At 39.3% G+C, this 23,129-nt stretch overlaps 1 protein-coding gene and 1 pseudogene across 1 annotated transcript; one reads left to right on the top strand and one right to left on the bottom strand.

The window, feature by feature from the left end:
- Positions 1-1,536: 1,536 nt before the first annotated feature.
- On the bottom strand, positions 1,537-22,531 carry SUB1 (SUB1 regulator of transcription). The gene is made up of 5 exons (XM_057709233.1): positions 22,451-22,531; positions 19,825-19,897; positions 17,846-17,968; positions 6,266-6,374; positions 1,537-4,594 (listed from the first exon to the last, which is right to left on the bottom strand). The coding sequence occupies exons 2-5, from the start codon at positions 19,894-19,896 to the stop codon at positions 4,515-4,517; spliced, it is 384 nt and encodes a 127-aa protein (XP_057565216.1). The 5' UTR covers position 19,897; positions 22,451-22,531; the 3' UTR covers positions 1,537-4,514.
- LOC130836737 (ADP-ribosylation factor-like protein 2-binding protein) lies at positions 10,953-11,665 on the top strand (annotated as a pseudogene).
- Positions 22,532-23,129: the final 598 nt, after the last annotated feature.

The raw sequence follows: 23,129 nt of genomic DNA on the forward strand, positions 1-23,129 counted from the left end.
CTGCACATGTCACGGATGTTGCACGCACTGTTTCTTTCAGTCGCACGCCCGCCGTTGGTCTCACACGCTTCCACAGCTGCCATCCCATTTTCCATTCACAAGCAAGCTAAGTTTCCAACTCCTCAGTCAATCAGCTTCTAGGCTTTGTCCACCCTTGTCAACATCACTCATGACCTACGAACCTCCAAATCACCAGAAATGTCAATGTTGTTGAAAGCAAAGGAAAAAGTGAAGAACTGTGTCAGAGTGAAGACTAACAACCAAATGGGCTGGAAGCTTTTGCTATAAAGACATCATGAAAACAACTGGCAAAATCTGAATGGAATCTCTGGGTGAAGGGATATATGGGAATTCTCTGTTCTCACTCTTGCAGTAACTTCTTGTTTGGGAAACAAAGCCGGAGTAGGAGCCACAAGCACACCCGACTGAATCAGAAGAAGGCCAGGCTGGAACTTCACATCACTTTCCAAGATACGTGAGTTACAACACACACGCTTTAGTCATGTTGCGGCTTGTATGGTAGGAGAAGCCCCTCTACAGCATCCTGCTACCAAGGTGGGTTATAGTATCTAGCTGTTGAGGTTCAGGATAAAGTGCTTTTTTTCCCTAGCAGAGTTTAGAGAAGGAAGCAGCCTAAATCACTTTCAGGCTAAAATAAGTTACCTGACAGAAAGATAAATATTTAAACTCTATCAAGAGCCAAAGAGTAAAATAAGAAGAGAGAAACGCTTCACTTTAGGCAGAAACAGTAGGTAGGTCATTGTTAGTCCAGGACTAAACGGCTGTTAAAGGAGGTCTGGGAAGGCCTGAACTCTGTGATGAACTTACACGAGGTGAGTGGGGGAAGAGGAGGGATGTCTTGTGTAGCAAAATCTTTGACACAGATGGCCATAAGTTTTGAATAAACTGTTATACAGTAACTAATTCCACATAATTTTTTTAATATTTCACGTTTTTCAAACTGCTTTTCTATCCCATAACTCTGTTGAACCATACCACAAAATTGGAAAGTCAGTGATTAACTGTATAAATTCCAAGTACTGTTTTCTTCTTGACTGAATTTTTGAGCCAGTGTGTTTTACTAAAATTCAGTTGATTAAGTGGAACAAAACAAGAGTTACAAGTAATCTTCTGCAGATCTCTCTATCACTGTGTAAGTTTCCCTAAATGGAAATTTAAACAATGAGAGATCTCAATATATAACTAGGCAAAACTACTAACCAAGAAGGGAAAAATAGACACTTCATAAATGAATTTTAACAAGGAATAATCAGACCTCAAAGCACTCATACAAGTAAAGGAAAAAAGAGGGCACATACACCTTAATATTTGCCTTTTTCCACCTGGATCAAGTAGATGAAAAATAATGAGGCCACACCACCCAGTCCCAGAGGTCCTCAGAAGGTTTAACACTTGAAGGCGAATTCACATTCCAAAGCATTCACACAGAAAAGTATCCTATTTGTTAATAAAACCCATTCAACAGATAACTTAGCCATTTACCTCCGGGTTTGTGAAACTGGGATGACACATAGGGCACTTTTCTTGTTTTTATTTCAACATTTAAAATATTCACAGATGCAGTATTATATTCATTGACATCTCCATGGAAGATGTACCAAACAAAGCAGACAGGTATTCCACAATTACAGAATTACATATTTGTTACTATGTGAATGTTTACCTCTAGAGTTTATCTGGAAAAACACCACTTTAAAAAAAAAAAAAAAAAAAGCAAAAACTTTGAGTATTTCACTGAATTAATTTCCATAAAAGTGAGACGCAAAGAATTTCAGGAGTGATACTTAAATATTAGCACTTTTTTAAAATTTCAAACTTTCATAGTACTCTTCTAACATACCCCCAACAGGAAAACTTAATTAATACTCAATTCTTTCTCTTTTCTCCTCAATAGCCAAGCCAGGGTATACATACTTTTTTTCCCTGTCTTTTTTTCCTAAACACATTATGTAGAATAGGCTGACCATCACAGCACCTTGACCAGCTCATGAGGTAAGAGTATTCTTCTTTCAAAATAAGTTCTTAAGCATTTTGAAGCAAAACAAAAAAGAAAAAAATTATAAGAGTTTTTAGTGGTTATTCTTTAAATACAATGCCAGGAGCATTATTGGAAACTGGTCAAATGCTGCTTGTACTTTAAAAAGACAAAGAGGAAAAACCCATTAGAAAAGCCCTGCTACTGCACACATTCAAGGGCTGGCGTGAATTAAGTTCATTTGGCATTACCAGGTAAGAAACCACTGCCTCAAAACGCCACACTCTTCCTGGAAGAAATCTTACCAAGAAGGTAAAGTTTAAACAGAAAACAGTACCCTATCTTTTGTTTCCAGCACAAGCTATTTTGTCTCTTCTGTTAACCCAGTTCTCATCCTTTTCTACACACAAGAGAGATTAATAACGTCTGCATATTACATACCCAGTAATGTACTGAAATGAATTTACCAAGAACCTTACCGTAATCTGCCAGAGAAACACTCCTTATGTGAAGGTTTTAATGACAAGGCTAAACAGCTAGAAAATACCTAGGTAGCAGATTCCAGCACCATCTCTGTATCAGCAGATTGTTTCAAAATGCATACACCTCCTGACTTCACATAAACTTAGGAAATTTACCCCTTATTCCCTCAATCTACACCAAAATCAAGAGTTCTGTGTTCTAACTACCCTTTTCTGTATATATAATAAGGAAATACTTTACAAACCCACCCAATTCAGTTAATACGTTCCCAAACAAGGGGAAAGTTTTCAAAGAAGTATGATTTGTCTAAAATACATATTCTGAACACTTTGCTACCTATTAGGTGATGAAGGCTAAAATACCAGAAAAAAGGATTTATTTCCTCGATTATGCACATATTAGGGTTACTGCTAAAAAACACTTTTAAAAATTCTTAAAAATGTAAAAGAAACACTTAGAACAGCTGCCAGAAAAAAAAATGATAACTATGTGACCAGGCAGATGGTTTTGAAATCAAGTCCTTGACAATTCTATTATAAAATGTTTTAGACACAGTAATCAAACTTGGTATAATAGTGCAACTCTCTGCTATGGCAGTAACCATTTGAGATTAGCTACCAAATGTCAGCAAGAATTTTTTCATGTCTTCAAATCTTTTTACTATTCTATCTAGAATTGTATCCTATCAATGTGATCAAAATATCATGTTATTATTTAGTGTGAAGAGAATTCCTTCTCCTTCACTGCCACTTTCTTTAATTTCAGATATAGTTCCTTTACATTCTTTTCCTAAGGCACACCATGCCCTATTTATTGCTACAAAGCCCCCGAAATCTGTGCCTCAACCTATGTCTGCTTCATCATTATGGTTCAATGAAAATCACTTCAGAGTACCTGCTAAAACTTAATAACATTAAGTCTAGAATGACACTGCCCAGTAGAAGAACTACAAAAGAATCAATTCTACTGAAGCAAAAGCCAAAAAAACAAAAGTATGCACTCTATATGCTCTTTCTCCTAAAAACTGACCACCATTATCTACTATGACAGTTAAGCTCAGTGATACCTCTGGCTATATATATATAATCCATAATCAATGTTATAAAATAAAATGTTAGGCCAGTAAGCTTTCACAATTTTTATTAAATCCTAGTCTAATTTAACAATATCTGATTTTATAGACATCATCCCATGGTGAGCATGTTTAATAAGTGAAAGCAAATCAGACATCTAAGTCATTATTTTCTGTAGACTAAGCAGTAAGATAACAACTACACAGAACACTATAGGTAATGACATACATTTACTTGCTCAGAGTTTTCATACAAGCCATGTTGTTTATCAAACTATATCTCCTAATATTTAATACAGTAGAATTAGTGATTGTAGTTCTCATATAATATTTTACTTACAAGTACCTTATGGAGATAACTAACATTCTGACAGTTTCAGACTTTCCAAATTAGCATAACATATTCAAGAAAAAGAGCAAAAAGTGAAATGAAAACAACATGACAAGGTAAGTTACTAAAAAGAAAACAAAGTGAAGAAAAAAAGGGGAAAGTGAAATATGATGGGGGTGGGGGGAAAAATCAATCAAGTCCAGACATTTACTTAGAAGAAAACAGATCAATGATAAATTTCATAAATCAAAAGTTTATAAATTCAATGCAATGCAAACCCTTTTGAAAGGAAAAGCTGAGTTGAAACTAGAAGGTCAATAAACTGTTACTTTTGGCCTTAAACAGTACCAACTCTTCTGATCAAAGAAGGCCACAAGAGTTAAGACTGTGTTACTTGATTTTATTTTACACTAGGTGGTGGGCACAAAAGCAATCCTCCTTAATAAAATTGACAATTAGCTTCACTCAGAACATTTTTAATAATGCACATTTAAAAAAAAGCATTCATCTTACAAATTGTTCTGCAATCCAAATATACAATAGCTTGGAAAACAATGTTTAGAAAACAAAAGCCAATGTAAAAAGACAGATTAAAACAACTAGAACAGTACAGATTTTATATGGCTCTGATTTTACAGTTTTCTTACTGCATCATCAATGTCGGAAATCTGTTCCTTCAGCTGGCTCCACTGCTCAGGATTTAAAGAGATACCTAAAAAAAAAGTTGAAAAATCAAAAACTGAAAATCTACTTAAGTTCTCTTGAGGATTTTCATACTTCCAAATAAAATATTGTTTTATTGAAGCTGCCATTTTGAACCAAATCTCTTACATTTGGTAACTACACATTCATCACAACTACCTTAGCAGGTCAATCTTATGCCCACTTTTACTTTCAACACTGCATCCTGCATAATGCCTATTATACTCAGTGAGAACAAATGATTTTAAGATTTATCTCACAAATGTTTGCAAATTAGCAGGCTAAGTGGCCAAGCTTAGATTCAGTATGTGACACCCCATTTACACAGCCAGTTGTTTCCAACATTTGCTCAAAATTTCCACAGGAACTCAGCGTGAATGACTTTGTGCTGAGTTCTTCCAGAAGTATTCATTTCACTTTGGAAAAATCCCTGAGACGTGATCCAAACAGGACTTCTTAGACTGTGCATACTGGTTAAAAGTACAATATGGAGTCATGCTGCCAGGGTTCAAATCCCAGCCTCACTGTCACTAACTCCATGGTCTTTAAAAAATTAATTACCTCTAAACCTCAGTTTCCTCACCAGTAAAATGGTGATTACAACTCGAAGGGTTGTAGTGAAAAATTAAATTGGCAAACGAATAAAATCTCAGCATATCACCTGACAAACATTTAAAACATTAGCTAATGGCATGTCATTCCTATTTAAGATACGAAAGTATGAGCAGAAAGTATTGTGCTTTGTACTTTATAAACTTCTAGTGTACTACTCCTTGACACATATAAACAGAGAAACAAACCAGAACTGGAAGAATTAAAAAATTTCTCAGAAAACTGTGCTGGGAGGTCATGAAATTGAGAGGGAGGAGAATGTATTGAGACAACACTTAGCAAGGGCTAATCAAATCATTTTGGTAAATGTTTATAGGAACAAGAAAAGAAATCTGGCATTGGCTACACCAGGGCAACTTGAACAATCAATCCAGAAGTAGCCTGAAGAAAAGGGTATGAAAATATATAAAGGTTAAGTTTAATAAAGTCAAAAATTACATGAAGCAAACAAGTGGTACTTTTCAAAATGACATGCAGGCAGAGTAGAAGAAAATAAGGAGGCATTTTTTTCATTAGCTAAGGGTCAACTTAAAGCAGCTAACTAGCCAAATATATGAATTTCTGTGATACACAAATGTTCTCTTGCTATTTGGTGAGCGAATAAAGCATGCTTCTGTAACATGCTTGGGACTAGATGAAGCACAAATGGAAGCACAAAGTGGTTAAAGGATACCACCCTAAAGAATATTCTTTTGGAGATGAACCAAAAGGAAGCACTGTAAATCAGGATTTTCCATTCCTGATTTTACACCTTCCCAGTGCTCCCACTGTACTTCAGAATTGATGTAATCTTTTCAAAGGTAAATTAGCAGCCAACTGAAGTGATATTAGGGGTATTGAGCGGGGAGGGATTTCAACAGCTATATTTAAGACATCTCATTAAAATAAGTTAAGTGTCATGTCCAAAAAGGCTAAAGAAGACAAAGAGAATCAACTCAAGGAGGATCTTGCACACCCTATGCACTGCCAACATTATTTCAATTCCAAATAAAGTCCAAACAATTTCAAGCTTAGATAATTTTACATTTAGTCCCAATATTAGGACCAAATTCAGGAAATTAAATCTTACCTTTTCTTCCTGGTTTCATTTCACCTTCTGGATCCATCCAATATTCTCTAATATCAATTAAGACTTTCCCTTTGAAGTCCCGAACACTGACATACCTCATTTTCCCAATCTGCAAAAGAAACAAAAATATGAAAAGCTGTTCAACAACGATGTCCATTTTTATATTCACACTTGTTGCACACTCAACTTTTTAATTACAAAAATATTTTCAATATCAAAACTACACCAAAGGAACTATCACTGTTAAACAGAAATCTTACTAAAAAGGTGAAACAAAAGACATCTCATGTTTCCAATCATTTTTACATTAAATGTGGGACATACATGCAATGAAGTATTATTCAGTTTTAAAAAAGAAGGAAATATTGTCACATAGCTACAACATAGATGAACCTTGAGGACATTATGCCAAGTGAAATAAGCTACTCATAAAAAGATACATACTGGATGATTTCACTTAATATCAGGTACCTAGAGCAGTCAGAGTCAGAGAGAAAGTAGAATGGTGATTACCAGGGGCTGGGGGGAGGGAGAAAAGGGGAGTTGTTACAGAACAGTTTTACAAGGTAAAAATGTTCTCGAGATCTATTTCACAACAGTGTGACTATACTTAACATTATTGAATGTTTAAAACGGTTAAGATGGGACGTCCTAGGTGGCGCAGTGGCAAAGAATCCACCTGCCAATGGAGGGGACACGGGTTCGAGCCCTGCTCTGGGAAGATTCCACATGCCACAGAGCAACTAAGCCCATGAGCCACAACTACTGAGCCTGTGCTCTAGAGCCTGTGAGCCACAACTACTGAGCCCATGTGCTGCAACTACTGAAGCCCACATGCCCAGGGCCCGTGCTCCACAATAAGAGAAGCCACTACAATGAGGAGCCTGTGCACCACAATGAAGAGTAGCCCCTGCTCGCAGCAACTAGAGAAAGCCAGTGTGCAGCAATGAAGACCCAACACAGCCAATAAATAAATAAAATAAATAAATTTATTTAAAAAAATGGTTAAGATGGTAAGTTCTATGTTAACTATTTTTTTTTAATTTATTTAATTTATTTATTGGCTGTGTTGAGTCTTCATTGCGGCATACAGGCTTTCTCCAGTTGCTTCGAGCAGGGGCTACTCTCCATTGTAGTGCGCAGGCTCCTCATTGCAGTCGCTTCTCTTGTTGCAGAGCACAGGCTCTAGGCGTGTGGGCTTCAACAGCTGTGGCACACGGGTTCAACAGTTGTGGCTCACAGGCTCTAGAGCACAGGCTCAATAGTTGTGGCGCATGGGCTTAGTTGCTCCGTGGCATGTGGAATCTTCCCAGAGCAGGGCTCGAACCCGTGTCCCCTGCATTGACAGGTGGATTGTTAGCCACTGCACCACCTAGGAAGCCCAAGTTTTTTTTTTTTTTACCATAATAAAAATCATTAGAAAGCAAAATCTAGTACAAACTACAACCGCAGGAATCCACAGACTACACTGGCTTAGCAACCACTCTGAATATAAGAATCCAGAATTCTAGTCAATAATAATAAGAAAGCTTTTCCTTTTAGACATTCATTTCAAATAACATCTTTAATACACTTCCACTTACAGTCTCAAACTGAGAACTTAAAACTGTGCACAGAAAAGTATTTTTCAAAAACCTACTGCTGCTCAACACAAACTACAGATTGCACAGGGAAGGAAAAGGCTTTACTCAACAAAGTGCCTGTAAACACTTTCCAGGATGTCTTATGCTGCTGTAATGTGCTGTCTAGCACTTAAACTAAGAAATTACTCTTTTTGATCAAGGCCTCTACTACCTCTACCTACTGCTTACTCACTTTAAACCTACTCTTCAATCTTACTGACTTAAATACAATACTAGTTATGACTTTGTGTTCAAAACACATCATGTAAAATTTCCTTTCCCTACAAACCTGGGCCCCTTAATTAGTAAATAATCCCTGCTATGGGGATATCAGGTATTGCTATAATAGAATCACAACTGTGCTGACACAAGTACACATTTATGGCTTCCATCTTGCCTATGTCCTCTGAAGCTGCTTTTTCTTGTCTCAGGTCTTGTTCATTTTCCTTTAGTTTTTCATTCTCAAATAAGTTTCTTGTCCTGCTGGTGTGCCCCTCACCTGCAGGGTATGCCTCATGCTTTATGGAGAAAGTGCAGCCCATCAGGTGTGATTAAGTGCCTTCAGATCTCTCTTGTCTGTACTTCCCCACATCATCATGAATTCTTAAGCTCTTTACCTTTGTATTCCATTTCCTGCATATAGAGTTGACCCCTAAACAACTCAGGGATTAATCGAAGCATAACGTATAGCTGGGCCCTCCACATCCAAGGATTAAACTGACCACAAACCATGAAGTATTTAGTACTGAAAAACATCCACGTATAAGTGGACCCAAGCAGTTCAAACCTGCATTACTCAAGGGTCAACTGTACATTCTTTCCCTTTCCACTGGTTTTGCATCTACCATTTACAAACAAGCTCATTCTCCTCTTTCTACAAAGCATTTTTCCTAATCTGCATTGTCTAACTTTCCCCATGTTTCCTTCCTCCCTTTATTGCTAACCTTTGAAAGGAGAGAACTGCTGTTTCTACTAATTAAACTCCCACTGCCAAATCTAAAGTCACCAGTTATCTGTTACTTTCGATGGCTTATTTTTTACAGTCCTTTTTGTATCCCCTAGTGTCTGTTATATTGGGTTCCCAACAAACTATTTTAATGGATGAACTAAATAAATAAGACCAAAATAATCATCACAGTGAAACTCCTGATAGTAATTTATAATACTGATTTAATAATTAATTTGTAAGTATCTTTGGCACCTACCGCACTGAAGAGAAACTTGCTTCCTTCTGGTTTTTATGGTAAGCCCCTGTGACAGCTGAATAGATAAAATTAAAACACACTGAAAACCTACTAAATTTATATTGATTAGGTAAGTCAAGGAAGCATTCAGTGTGGGCTTGAGCAGTGGAAGAGACTTTGAGTGGCAGAATTTGACCCTGAAAAATGGTAGGCCGTTAACTAAGTAAAAGGGAGAAAAGAAATGATGAGGACACAGACGAAGGAAAGCAGAAAGATACAATACTGATGTCTATTCAAGACAGGCTGAATAGATGCAGCTATACTGAAAAGGACCTGAAAAGCCAGTAAGAGAATTCAGAAGCCTTTATATAGGTTCTTGGGACTAAGGACAAAAAAAGAAAAACAGAAGCAGAATTACAACACCGCTTCTGCAATGCTCGCTTATATTCCTAAGAAATCTGATGTAGAAAAACACGGTTACAACTTTAAAATCTCACTAGAAAAAAAAAGTTGAAGATCAAGACTGAAAGCAACCTATTTTTAAAAAGAGACAATACATTATAAGTATATGAATGGCATTTTACCAGCCTTCAATTAGTAATAACAAATACTCAGTTATTTTATGTAAAGAGCATGGTACAGTGCAGTTAACACAACACATTGTTAGCTAGCTACTTTAATTTCTACTCGATCCCTAGAAACTTCTCCCAAACTTCCTCATCCAATTTCAATGAGGAGTATATAAATGTTCTTGTTTGCTACATATGAACTTAAAAAGAAGCATTTTCTTTCTCCCCAACATGGCTGACCATCCACATATTTAAAACTTTGTGAATTTACAATTTGAAGTCCCTAATCACTTTTCAAATAACTTGTGTTTCATTACACTAAACAAATTATTCAAAGTAGGGAAAAGGTCTAGGTCAATAAACTGACGCTCTAAATTTGGCAACAATGCTTCAGAGAACATCAGCACCAGAGAACTGTGCACCAGAGAACTGTGCAGGTGTAATGAAGGGAAAACCTGAGGACACAGAATGATACTCTATCAAAATCTGAACCTCTTATAGTAACTGAAACTTACTGTGCATTTGGTACACTACCCCTTAATGTATCCAGTGCTCACTTTGGTATAAAAACCTTTAACACAAAATCTCCAAATAAAGATGTAGAAAGAATTAGCTTTCACTGAGATATGCTACAGTAACAAATGATCCCCCAAATCTCAGTACCTTACAGCAACAGATTTATTTCTCACTCATGTTTTATATTAGCAGTGAGTCAGCAGGCTCTGTTCTATGTGTCTACACTCCAACGCAGGCCAAAGGATCAGCCCGATGAGGACAAGCTGTTCTCATAGCAAGGAAAACAGAACTGGCCAAACCACCGGTGGCTTTTAAAGTTTCTTTTCTGACACTGTACATGTTACTTGTGCCCACTCACTCAACAGTGATTCTTAAATTTTTTGGATTTCCTGTCCCCTTTGGAGATCTGATGGTTATAAATAACCCCTTCCAATACAAAAAAATTTCAAATAAAATAATAATTTCATGGACTGCCAAAATAAGCCACCCCTCCCCCACCAAGGTTAGGAACACCTGACTCCATAATAACATAATTTAAAAGTAACAGAATGGATGCCAGGACCCCACGGTTGCGGTGGTGATCTTCATGAGGCCTGGCCGGGCTTGGAGGCCCAGCCGGCAAGCCTGCTGCCGGGGTGTTGCACTCAGGCGCTACCCAGCCGGGCCGTGAGCCGACCGTGGCCCCGGTAGCAAGGCCTCCCCGATGCCGGTTGGGGCTCTGCTCCGCAGAGCAGAGTCTGTGCCAGGGCCGCGGGCCGGGTAGAAGGCCGGCGGGCCCGCTCCCCGCCGCGCGGTGCAGGCGGCGGCAATGGACGCCCTAGAGGAAGAGAGCTTCACGCTGTCCATCTCTTCCGCCTCTGATGCAGAATTTGATGCTGTGGTTGGATATTTAGAGGACATTATCATGGATGATGAGTTCCAGCTATTACAGAGGAATTTCATGGACAAGTACTACCAGGAGTTTGAAGATACAGAAGAGAATAAGCTCACCTACACACTTATTTTTAACGAATTTATTTCTCTGGTAGAAAGGTATATAGAAGAACAGCTGTTGGAGCGGATTCCTGATTTAACATGGCGGCTTTCACTACAACTTTACAGCAACATAAAGATGAAGTGGCTGGGGACATTTTCAACATGCTGCTCACCTGTACGGATTTGCTGGCTTTTAAAGAAATGTTTCTGAACTATCGAGCAGAAAAAGAAGACCGGGGACTGGACTTAAGCAGCGGTTTAGTGGTGACTTCATTGTACAAATCATCTTCTATGCCAGCTTCCCAGAACAATCTGCGGCCCTAGGTCCCACCTCCAGGTAATGGAATCTTCCTAGACATCACCAGCCCAATAGACTGGGAGAGGCTTTGGCTAATGATGTCAGAAGAATACATCTTGGAAAGACTGACTTGATTCTGCAACTCTTCATTAATGTTAAGTATTGATGGGTCAGAAGAAAATCACCTGACCTTCCTGGGACACATTCTTGCCTTCAATAACCCTAGTACTCCTCCCCAAGTAGACACCTCTCAGGAGCTTCTGAGTCTGGCTTCTGCAGCAAGCCCAAGTCCAGCATTCCACCTGGGGGCACTTCCCCAGCATACGTGTTGGGGTGCCCTTGTTGGAAGAACCCACCATCGCCAACTCTCCTGGCCCAGCAGGCCTTGCATGTTCCACCAGGCTTTTTATGCACTCACAGCTTTTTATATGGCTCAGAGTTTCAGTCCTGCAGCTTCAATGGGGTTCTTGACTGGGAGTATTTATCTAGGGTTTAACTCAAGCTAGCTGCCCATCTCAAGATTTCCGAAAATCCTCTAATCACAGCTAGTCCTGGCTGTAGGAATCACCTTTGATCTCCTTTACCTAAAACGTACTTGTGAAAATCAGTTCCTAGTCTTACATGTGCAGTCCTTGTTAGCACTGTCATCTGATGTAGTCCCACTGTTTCTACAACTCTCGTTTACATGTTTTTGAAAAAATATTTTTATAGACAAACACTCAGGCTAACTTAGTGGATATAATCTTGGAACTTCCATGATTACCCACTTCAAGATCAAAGTATTATATGCTGTGTGCTTTTTAGCTGTTAGTGCTAAGAAAGCAAAAATGCTTTCTATGTTGGTACTCCTATTTTACTGGGCATCAATGAATGTATGCTGGAAGTAGTATAAAAGGTATCCTTTTCTTAGAGCATGTTAGTGTTTATGCAGGTTTGCTTAAAACCCTTTCTGTGTAAATCAGCTCCTTAGGTTTTCTGTTGGGGTAGGGGCTCTGCCCTTCCTTCTTGCTGTCAAAATAATCCTACCAAGATAGAATTGCACTGGTCTAGCTCAATAGGAGCTAGCAAACAGCTTTACTGGTCATCTGTCTGCTTGGATTTAGTACACTGGTTTATTACAATGTTTGATAGAACATTACTAACCAGAAAACATGGATGTCACATCTCTAGAAAGAAAAGCCATAGTAGTTCAGTTCCCAGTGTGTACCTGTTTTTGTTTGTTTTTTGTTTTTATTTTTCAAGTAAAAATAAGAATCTCTAGTGACTTAAAAAAATAAATAAATAAATAAAAGTAACAGGTTTATCCTTTAAACCATCAACTCTACTAAAGTAGTATTACTGATCCTTTGTGCCTACTACCTTTGAAGAAAAATAGGGATCAAAGTCCCCTGCCTCAATCATTCTGACCTTTTAAGTAATTACAAAATAGTTCTCCAATCCATCTTCAACACCATATAAGTCATGTCAGGTAAATAATATCCCTACGGAACCAAATTCTTAAAATTCAGAGCAGAAGAAACCAGACAAAAGCAAGCATCTAATAGTATTTCTTCTCTAGTCAGGATTCTGCCCAAATCATTCTAGAGCTTAAAAGACTAGTGTAATGACTTTCCTTAGGCCCAATTCTCTTCAAATATTACATTTAGAGAGCTGCTTATGTTTGACGTACATTGCTTTACCAAAATTTAAGATCATTTCCTCCAGTTCTGGTCTCAAGAGATGGATATTTAGATTTAAAAAAAAAAAAAAAATCCTGTCTTATGGCTACTAACAAATACCCAAACAATTGTAATTTAGATTTTAGATTTGTCTTTGGTAAGGTGTACCTGATACCCAAGGTCCTTAAAAATTCCAGCAATGTCTAAAAAAGTTCCACTCTGGGAGCTGTCTTCAAGGCATTTTATTGGTAAATAAAAAATACGTGGCCCTATTTTTGAAATTAAACAAATAGAATTTTTTAAAACTTTTACAAAACACAACAAGAGTAACTGATTTTCTTTCCAAATACCCCATCCTTCACCTGGCTTTCTAATAAAATTATCAAAACACTATTACTAATAAAAATGAAGTTCTCGTTTTATATTATATAACCAAGGTACTCACTCTAACGTGCTCTTAAGCCAATTAAAAGTCAATATTACCACCAAAATATTTTTCTATGGTCAAAATATCATTTCAAGGAAAAGGCTCTAATGGTATGAAATTAAATATCATATTATCTCTTAGAATGTCTACACAGACTACTTTCACAGACTAGGTCTATGAAAAGTCACTCTGGAAATAAGGCCTATGTTCCTCCCAGAGGAACTTTCAAAAGGGTGAGGAGTCTAAATAGCCTGTCAGGCTTGGGACGCTTTCAAATGAGGGTTTAAGAACTGAACTCATGTTTTTTGGCAAGACAACCTCCCCATAATAAAAGAACTGGTTTCCCAAAACTGCTCTAAGAATAAAATCTCTAAATGGGAGTCCTGGTTTCTTTACCTGTACAATCAGGGGTAAGGTAGACAAGATAAAATCCATTAATAGGCTACAGAGGCTCTGTTATTATCCAAGTACAGGTAGGCAAGCAGTGACCAGAACTGACCAAAGAAAAGCTCAAGATAGTTGCCAAGCAAATACCTGAAAGTTTTTACCTTTAGTATAAACATTAAGTTGAAATATTCCAAAGTAGTCCTTCATTCTACACATGAGGAAAGTCTACGAAACGAAGGGATACTCTCTTGCAGATTTTATATTTCATTCTGCCCCTTAAAATAGCTGCTCACTGTACTTAGAATAAAATTCAAACTCTTGAAAAAAATGGCCTCCCAACACAAAAGCCCTGCGAGATCTGGCCCTTCACCTTCCTTACCAACTAGACCACCTACCTACACTCTCAGCCAACTTCCTAGGCTCCAGCCACAAGGGCTTCATAATTCCTGCACAATCGAAGCTCTTCCCCACTTCAAGGCATCTGCACAATGCCTTCTACTTTGAAAATGCTTCCCTCTCCCATACACTTGACATATCTGGCTGCTTCTTTATGTCTTAAGCTTCAAATGTCACTTCCTCAGAAAAGACTGCATCTTCTCTCATTATCATCTGCCCTTTTACTTCTCAGCCCTTATCATAACTTTAATCATATTATCTACTCAAAGAAATGAGGGCTCTTTCATAATTCTTCCCTAGATACAAAGAGCAATTTATGTTCTATATCAAATTAATTTAGTCCGTTCCCAGTTCCTCTAAAATACACGGAAGTCTGAAGACTAAAATCCGTAAGTAAATAATAGATCTGCATTTTGTCACTTTTTTTACATAATATTTAATTAAAAAATGGGTATGTATTTAAGGTGTACAACATGATTTAGTATACATGTTCAGAGTGAAAAGATTACTACACTCAAGCAACCTAGTATATCATCTCCTTAGTTATTTTTTCTGTGATCAGTGCACCTGAAAATCTACTTAGTACAGCTCCAGTGTTCATATAGTATTAAGTAGTTATCATGTGTCTATTTCTTTTTCCAGAAACATAACAAGGAAAAATTGAGTAAAAATATACAACTTCTATTTTCCCATTCTCACCATAATCCTGCTACTGTCTTTCAAGGACATCAGTAAGTTTTAAAAAAAAGGAAAAGAAAAAGTGCAAAGTGCACACACAGCCTCACTTTCTATTCAAATGTTTGCAGCTTTATTTTCTCCAACCTTCTGGCTTCAACTAATACTAATGCCTCCTTCTTGAAATGCTTATCTTTTTTATGCTCCCACAAAGCACTTTTTTTTTTCTTGCTCCCATTACTGCTGTCCTCCTATTTTCCTTCACCTTCTCTGACCTATATCCTCTTTTTTCCTTCCATCCTGAGTACCACCAAGACATGGCCTCAGTCACCTCCTCCTCTCCCTCTGGTTTATACTTACTTCAGGGGAAGGTGCCAGCCAACCATACTAACCATCCCACATGAACATTTCCTAACTAAGCCCTCCAGGTGCTAAATAAAGGAGAGATACTTTATTTTATCACACTTACAACGAGGTCCAAAAAGCCAAAGTTAACCACCTTGGCCATTAAAACTAATTTATTTTCCTTGTATCTATCAATGAAACCTTCATCTTTATTGTCTCTTAAATTTAAAACCAGTCTTCACTGACTGCTTCATTCCTCTAGTACATTCTTTCTCACCAGTGACCTTAATCACCACTATTTCATCTTCTGGAAAAACCATCTAAACTCTTATCACCTCACATAATTTATCCCCACTGCCTCTCCCATAAATCCTTCTTGTACCATGAAGCCAATAACAAGTCTCTCTAAAACAAGAAACCCAAGGAAGGAAGCTGTACCAGTCCTGAGTAATTTCATCAAAGCCCTCTAATGAACTTCCCTCACTTTACCTCGCTACTCAACCTTATTCCCCACAATATATAAGCAGAGAGCCCATTTTAGTAAACCAATTCACCTTTCCTGTCATCAAGCCAAAAGTAGGCAGGTCAATATACAGTGGAAAAAAGACAGCCTCTTCAATAAGTGGTGCTGGGAAAATTGGACAGTTACATGCAAAAGAATGAAATTAGAACACTTCCTAAGACCATACACAAAAATAAACTCAAAATGGATTAAAGACCTAAATGTAAGGCCAGACACTATAAAATTCCTAGAGGAAAACATAGGCAGAACACTCTATGACATTCATCAAAGCAAGATGCTTTTTGACCCACCTCCTAGAATAATGGAAATAAAATAAAAAATAAACAAATGGAACCTAATGAAACTTAAAAGCTTTTACACAGCGAAAGAAACCAAAGACAAGACAAGAAGACAGCCCTCAGAATGGGAGAAAATATTTGCCAATGAAGCAACTGATAATCTCTAAAATATACTAGCAGCTCATGCAGCTTAATACCAAAAAAGCAAATAACCCAATCCAAAAATGGGCAGAAGACCTAAATAGACATTTCTCCAAAGAAGACATGCAGATGGCTAACAAACACATGAAAAGATGCTCAACATCACTAATCACTAGAGAACTGCAAGTCAAAGCCACAATGAGGTACCACCTCACTCCAGTCAGAATGGCCATCAACAAAAAATCTAGAAACAATAAATGTTGGACAGGGTGGGGAGAAAAGGGAACCCTCCTGCACTGTTGGTGGGAATGCAAATTGGTACAGCCACTATAGAAAACATAATGGAGGTTCCTTAAAAAACTAAAAATAGAGTTACCATATGACCCAGCAATCCCACTACTGGGCATATACCCTGAGAAAACCATAATCCAAAAAGAAACATGTACCACAATGTTCACTGCAGCACTGTTTACAATAGCCAGGACATGGAAGCAACCTAAATGCCCATCAACAGATGAATGGATAAAGAAGATGTGGCACATACATACAATGGAATATTATGCAGCCATAAAAAGGAATGAAATTGAGCTCTATGTAGTGAGGTGGATGGACCTAGAGACTGTCATACACAGCGAAGTAAGCCAGAAAGAGAAAAACAAATACCGTAGGCTAACTCATACATATGGAATCTAAAAAAATGGTACTGATGAACCCAGTGACAGGGCAAGAATAAAGATGCAGTTGTAGAGAACGGACTTGAGGACATGGGGTGGGGGGGTGAAGGGGAAGCTGGGACGAAGCGAGAGAATAGCATTGACATATATACACTACCAAATGTGAAACAGATGGCTAGTAGGAAACTGCTGCATAACACAGGGAGATCAACTAGATGATGGGCGATGACTTAGAGGGATGGGAAAGGGAGGGTGAGGGAGTTGCGGGAGGGAGTGGATGTGGGGGTATGTGTATAAATACAGCTGATTCACTCTGTTGTACAGCAAACACTGGCATAACAATGTAAAGCAATTATATTCCAACAAAGAGCTTTAAAATGAAAAGAAAACAAACAAAAAGAAACACAAAAGTAAGCAGGTCATATTGCTGTTTCCCCTCCAGCAACATCCTAGCCATACTTCACAGCCCAATACTAGACCTACCTCCTCCAAACAGCTCTCTAAATGTGCAGTTCTCAATCTTTTTTTGGAATTTTTCTAACTTTTAAATTCCCATTGTCTTATTTTTTAAAAGATTTTATTGAGATATAATTGACATACAATAAACTGCATATATTTAAAGTGTACAATTCGATATTTTTTTCTTATTAGTAATGTATATATGGCAATCCCAACCCATTGTTTAAAATACAGCAAAACTACAGAATTCTAGATTTTAACAATAATCTAGCATCATACAAATTACTTTCATTTCTACCAACTTGTTCTTCTATTTCAAGGAATGTCCTTAGTCAAGAGGATTATAACATACATAAAAGATTACTATGCATTATCAGATTAAGGTGCTTTTAACATTCTTCAGATCAAGCCAAGTAATACTTCCTCTGGATCTAAGGAAATAACCAATTTTACCTGAAACATGTTATCATCTCTGCTGCTGCTGCTCTGCTTGGAGGATGACAGGGCTCTTGAAGTTTCCCCAGTCTTTTGCTTCTTTACAGGTTTTTCTGGAGCAACTTGCTTTTTCCTCTTTAACTTCAAAGAAAAACAAGAATATGCTTAAAATTTGCATAAGAACAAAACACATCTCAGGTTCAAAACATTCCATTACTTTTCAAGACTTAAAGGATCAAAAGACATTTATTAATAAAAAAAAATCACAAACATATACACAGGCAAGTTTCACTAGACAACAGAAACTAACCTAGCACCGCTCTCTAGTACAGTATTTTCAAACTGTTCTCAGAAACCCAAAAGATACTTTAGGCATTAGAGTGGTATTCACCAGAGAAACAGTTTATTTTATAGACTGGGATCCCACATAAGATTTCTTTGGGAGAAAAAAAGATGGGGGCTGCTGCTTTTGACTAAACAAACTTTTGGAAACCACAAGTCTACTAAACCAGTCACTTACTTATTTTTACAAAGAAAACACACTAATTAGGAAGATTACAACCTACTTATGATTATTTATGCCTGCCTATTTCAAAAGGGACTTAAATTGGCTCAGCAAGTTTATGAGTAGGCAAGCTAAGAAAGCTATTTCGTACTGCACACTAGAGGTCAACAACTCATCACAAAATTTCATCACACAAAAAAAAAATCACTGAAGATAGACAGCAATGTGTTACACTAGCATTCAAAATCAAAACAATGTTTTAAAAGCAGCATTACTGTAAAAGCTTGTCATACGGCCGCATTTTCAAAATGAGCTAGCAGTCCATGAAATCCAGTAGAGTTCCCAATCCAAACATTAGAGGGCAGTCAAGTTCCTTAGTGAAAGGTATAAACTATTAATGTTTTACCACATTATGAGATGCTAGGTAAAATATTGATATAATGTATATATTTATGTATACAAACTGAAAAAATGGATTCATTTAGTGTGATTTTAACAGTATTATTTGGATAAACAGCAAAAATTACCTCAGCTCAATAAGCAAAAAGTAATTATTCTTTTTATCAGGGTCTATACAGTCCCTATGGATTGGCGCATACCTGGCACATAAAATCTCAACAAAAAATTTGTTAAATGAATGTATTCAAATGCTATACTGTGTGCAAGTTAAAAAACTAAGGGACATTTCCTTCTCGAATATAGATATGCATGCTCTTTGAAGCTTTTTTCCAACCTTCCAGGTGATATTATATTATGTTTTCCCTATAAAAGTCCATCTCCTCCCAAGATTCTCACATAAGCTCTCTTCTAACACTGCTAACTGAGCTCAGTGACACAAAGCTTCTAGGACATAAAGGACAGTTCTGCATGGAAGAAGTCCTGACTACAGTGTGAAATGCTCAGTTAAGCAGAATGCACAGTTAAGCTTATAGCACAATTATCATCTAATGCAGAAAAAGCCTATTCTATCAAAATGGGTAATTTCATGTTAGCTTTGCTGGGTGCTGACTTAACTAATAGGAGGCACCAGAGTTCCTCCTGGGAGGCTGGATAAACATCAAGGCTGAGAAGACTGTCAAACTGACATCTGCTTTCAAGGAATTCAGATAATTTGGCTCAACTACTACACTGAACACCTACAGATTAGGAAGATTACTAAATAATGGCAAATAATGGCTTTGGCCTAAATCTAGTGCTATTCCCCTAGGGTCTAAGACAGTGGTTCCACAGCTTTAGGTCTCCTAAAAAGCCTCAACCAGAAACTTGTTAATGTCAGAAGACTTGCTCAAGTCTAACTTTGGGGCTTGGCGTGTGCACTTACAACAAGCACCCTAGGCCATTTTAGTCACGTGGTTCAGGGGCCATCTGCATTTTCAGAAACAACCATTTGGGCTCTCATTTTAGGATTCTGATATGCTTTGCAGTTCTTCAGAACTGGATGTGGGCAATACTGTTGACTTAAGTATAAAAAAAATAACGTGTGTATAGTCACCTTTTTGTCAACTTCACTGTCAGAATCACTGCCAGAAGAGCTTGAAGAAACAAGTTCCTTTGACTTAGGCATTCTGAAAGAAAAATACATTATGTAAATAATTTATAAATTGCTCTATTACCCTCAACTTAACTCTCCCCCAATCAAAGATTCAAGAAGTTCCACAGTTCATTCTACCATTTTGTGGTACAGGAGTTGTTACACTGAGCACAGTGCTACAGAAGTTATGCTCTTAATCTATGCTCTTCCAAGTTGAAAATAACATGCAAACTGAAGAGTTCTGAATCCAGCAAGAAGAACTAAATGTCATACACATCTCATACTCCTACACCTCTCTCCTTCTCAAAGTCAGTGGGTCTTTTTACATTTCATTTTAGCAGGATTAGATGTTTATGTTTAGGGTAAACTGCAAGAAGGCAGTTGACAGCAATCACTGTTAAAACCAGGAAGAAATATGAATAATTCTCAGCACTGCTTTATACTTCCCACTGATGAGGCTTATGTACAATTATTCCCTGCAGAAACTGATCCCCACATACACACAGCATGGTGAACAACGGTACTATACAGATGTCAATATCCAATTAATTTTACCATCAAAATCCTATTTTTCATATTTTGTAGGTTCTCAATTTTTTTGGCTTTTTGACTATGCCAATCAAAAGAGCAAGTACTGATTCAAAGCTATACATAATTCACAGTTCATTTACATTTTACACTTATTTCCTACTCTGGAATACAACTAAAATTTGAAGAATCTCCTTAGGAGAGGGACAAAACCTTTCCTCCAATTCCTACTATGACCCTAGTTCCCCAGATCCCCTCAAAGAGGTGCACAGGCCTGTGCTCTGCTTTCCCGTGGATTTTTATGGAGTGCCTGAGCACAAGGCAGAGTCTTGTCCCTCCTTGTTTCCCAAATTTCAAGGAATTTCATGCTGTACCTCTTCAAAGCACTTACAATACTAAGTGGTAAGCTGCTTTTTTTCAAAACAAGAATCTTTTGCTCTCTCCATCTCCATCTCAGAAGAGACTGAGTCCTATTAATTTCTGTAGGCCCTAAAGGGCCCAATATACACAATACACATTGTAAATGTTTGCTGAATAAAAGGGAGGAAAAAAGACTTCAAAAAACCATAAATAATCCAGCTCTCAACTAAACTTGCATTAGCGAGGGCAATGAACGTATCCCACAACAGGAGGTCAAGGTAAAAGAAATGGGCCATCCCTAGCCTGGTGGCCACTAAATTCAAAAAGCTCAAACCATACCCAACCCAGCCATGTTAACTGGCAATTTCTTGATGACAAAAGTAAATTCAGAGGGAAGACAGCAACGTTTATAACCATGTTTTATACAGTAATCCTGTTACTGCTCCACTTTACAACCTAATCCCCAAAATCAATTTAGTTGTTTTTTATGCTAGCTGCTAATAACGCCAAGCATTTTTTTTAAAGGTAATTAAATTGAACATAACCTATTTTTCACTTTGAAACGGTCAAGCATAACTATACCATCTGTCCATTAAAGGTGCCTGGAGATCTAAGATCATTTCAAAGAATCACCTCGTGTTTAACCCAAATAAGTCTATCCGACAGGGAAACAAGGTAACGGTAACTAAAGCCAACCTCTTTGAACTTCTAACAAAATGTATTTTCACTTTTACTTAATGAGCCTCTACTGTTCAAGGGGGGACGGGGGGGGGACGGGGGGGGGGGGGGGACACACACCAGGCTCGTAGTTCGGGAAAAGTGATACTAAAAGCGTTGCTGTGGAATATATACAAAACACAATGTAAAAAATGAAACCTTCGATCTTTGATGAAGGCCTGGGGGAGGAAGGATTAGAAAAGAGGTGAAAAGAAACCGGGACTAAAGGGTACGCGAATTCGGTACAACACCGGGGTGATAAGCACCAAGACGCAGGAAGGGGGTCGCGCGATGCCAGGAAGCCCCCCGGAACCCCGGGACCGGCCACGGCTTGGGCGGTGGGGGACAGGTTGGTCGGCGGGGGCGTGGGAAGCGGCGACAGGCGGAGGAGACGGTGTGGGAAGAGGAGGGACTTGCACCCAGCGCCATTTTCTTCTCTCGAGGAGCTCACTGCCCCCAGCAAACCAGCCGTTCGCTCCCCCGCCCCCGGTCTCCCCCGCCGCGGCCCCCGCCCGCCTCCGACCCGGCCCGCTCTCGCCCGCCCCCAGGGCGTCCCCGCTCCCGGCGGGCGGGGATGAGGGCTCCGGAGGGACCTGGGGGAGGCGCAGGCCCCGCACGCGCCCCCGCTCGGGCCGCCGCCGCATCGTGCCGGGGGCGCCCCGGCCCCCTTCCCGCGGCTCCTCGCCCCCGCCCGGCCGCGCCCCGCCGGCCCGGGCCGCCTCCCCCGCCGCCCCCGGGGCCGTTCCCGGAGCCAGCTTCAGGCGCCGAGGGGCCCGAAGCGCATGGGACGCGGGGTCGGGGACGAAAGAGCGGGTCCGGGGAGGCCGAGGAAGGGACGGGGGAGATCAGGCAGCGCCGCCATTTCCCGCGGTCGTCGCCGGTCTGAGGGACCGGGGCTGCGGGCGGGTAGCGGCCGGGCTGGGAAGGTGGGAGCCGGCCGAGTGGGGCTTCGAGGGGTGGGGGCGGGGTCCCGAACACTCACGCTCCGCTCCTGCAGACCAACAGCCTCCTGCTCGCTCGCTCGCGACTGACAGAGAAACGGAAGTGACGGCAGCAAAGAGACGCCGGCCCCGCCCCGTTGAGATTACGCACACTTGATGGGGCGTGGCCTCCCCGCCGAAACCAACACCGAGACCCTTTCCAGGGCCTTAAAGGGACCGCCCCTCATCCTGAACCGATGCCGCGAAAGTGACATGCAGCAAAGATTCGATTTGACTTGTAAGTGAATGAAGGAAAGAGTAAAACATGAATGACAAGCACCGAGCTCTGCACTTGTTCCATAAATGTTTCTTGTATTAAAGTGAAATGTCTGAAAAAGATCTGAAAAAGCTCACTTCTGGCCCATTTTCCGAGAAATGGTCCTTGCGAGCCACCCCGTACTCCGTTATTTGAACCTGGCTGGTAAAATCCAAAGGAAGAAAGTCAAAGTCATAACGTTTAATTCCAGAAAGTGCAGAAACTCTTTGCAGAAGTCCTTGGCCACACAGCCACACTTATTCCTAAACTGAAGTCCTGGGGAATTGCCTGGAGGTCCAGTGGTTAGGACTCAACTCTTTCACTGCTGGGGTCTGGGTTCAGTCCCTGGTCAGGCAACTAAGGTCCCGCAAGCCGCGCCCCCCCCGCCGCCCTCCAAAAAAAGCAGAAAAAGAAAGAAAGAAAAA

Source organism: Hippopotamus amphibius, chromosome 15 (genome assembly GCF_030028045.1).
Source record: "Hippopotamus amphibius kiboko isolate mHipAmp2 chromosome 15, mHipAmp2.hap2, whole genome shotgun sequence".
Classification (NCBI taxonomy): Eukaryota; Metazoa; Chordata; class Mammalia; order Artiodactyla; family Hippopotamidae; genus Hippopotamus; species Hippopotamus amphibius.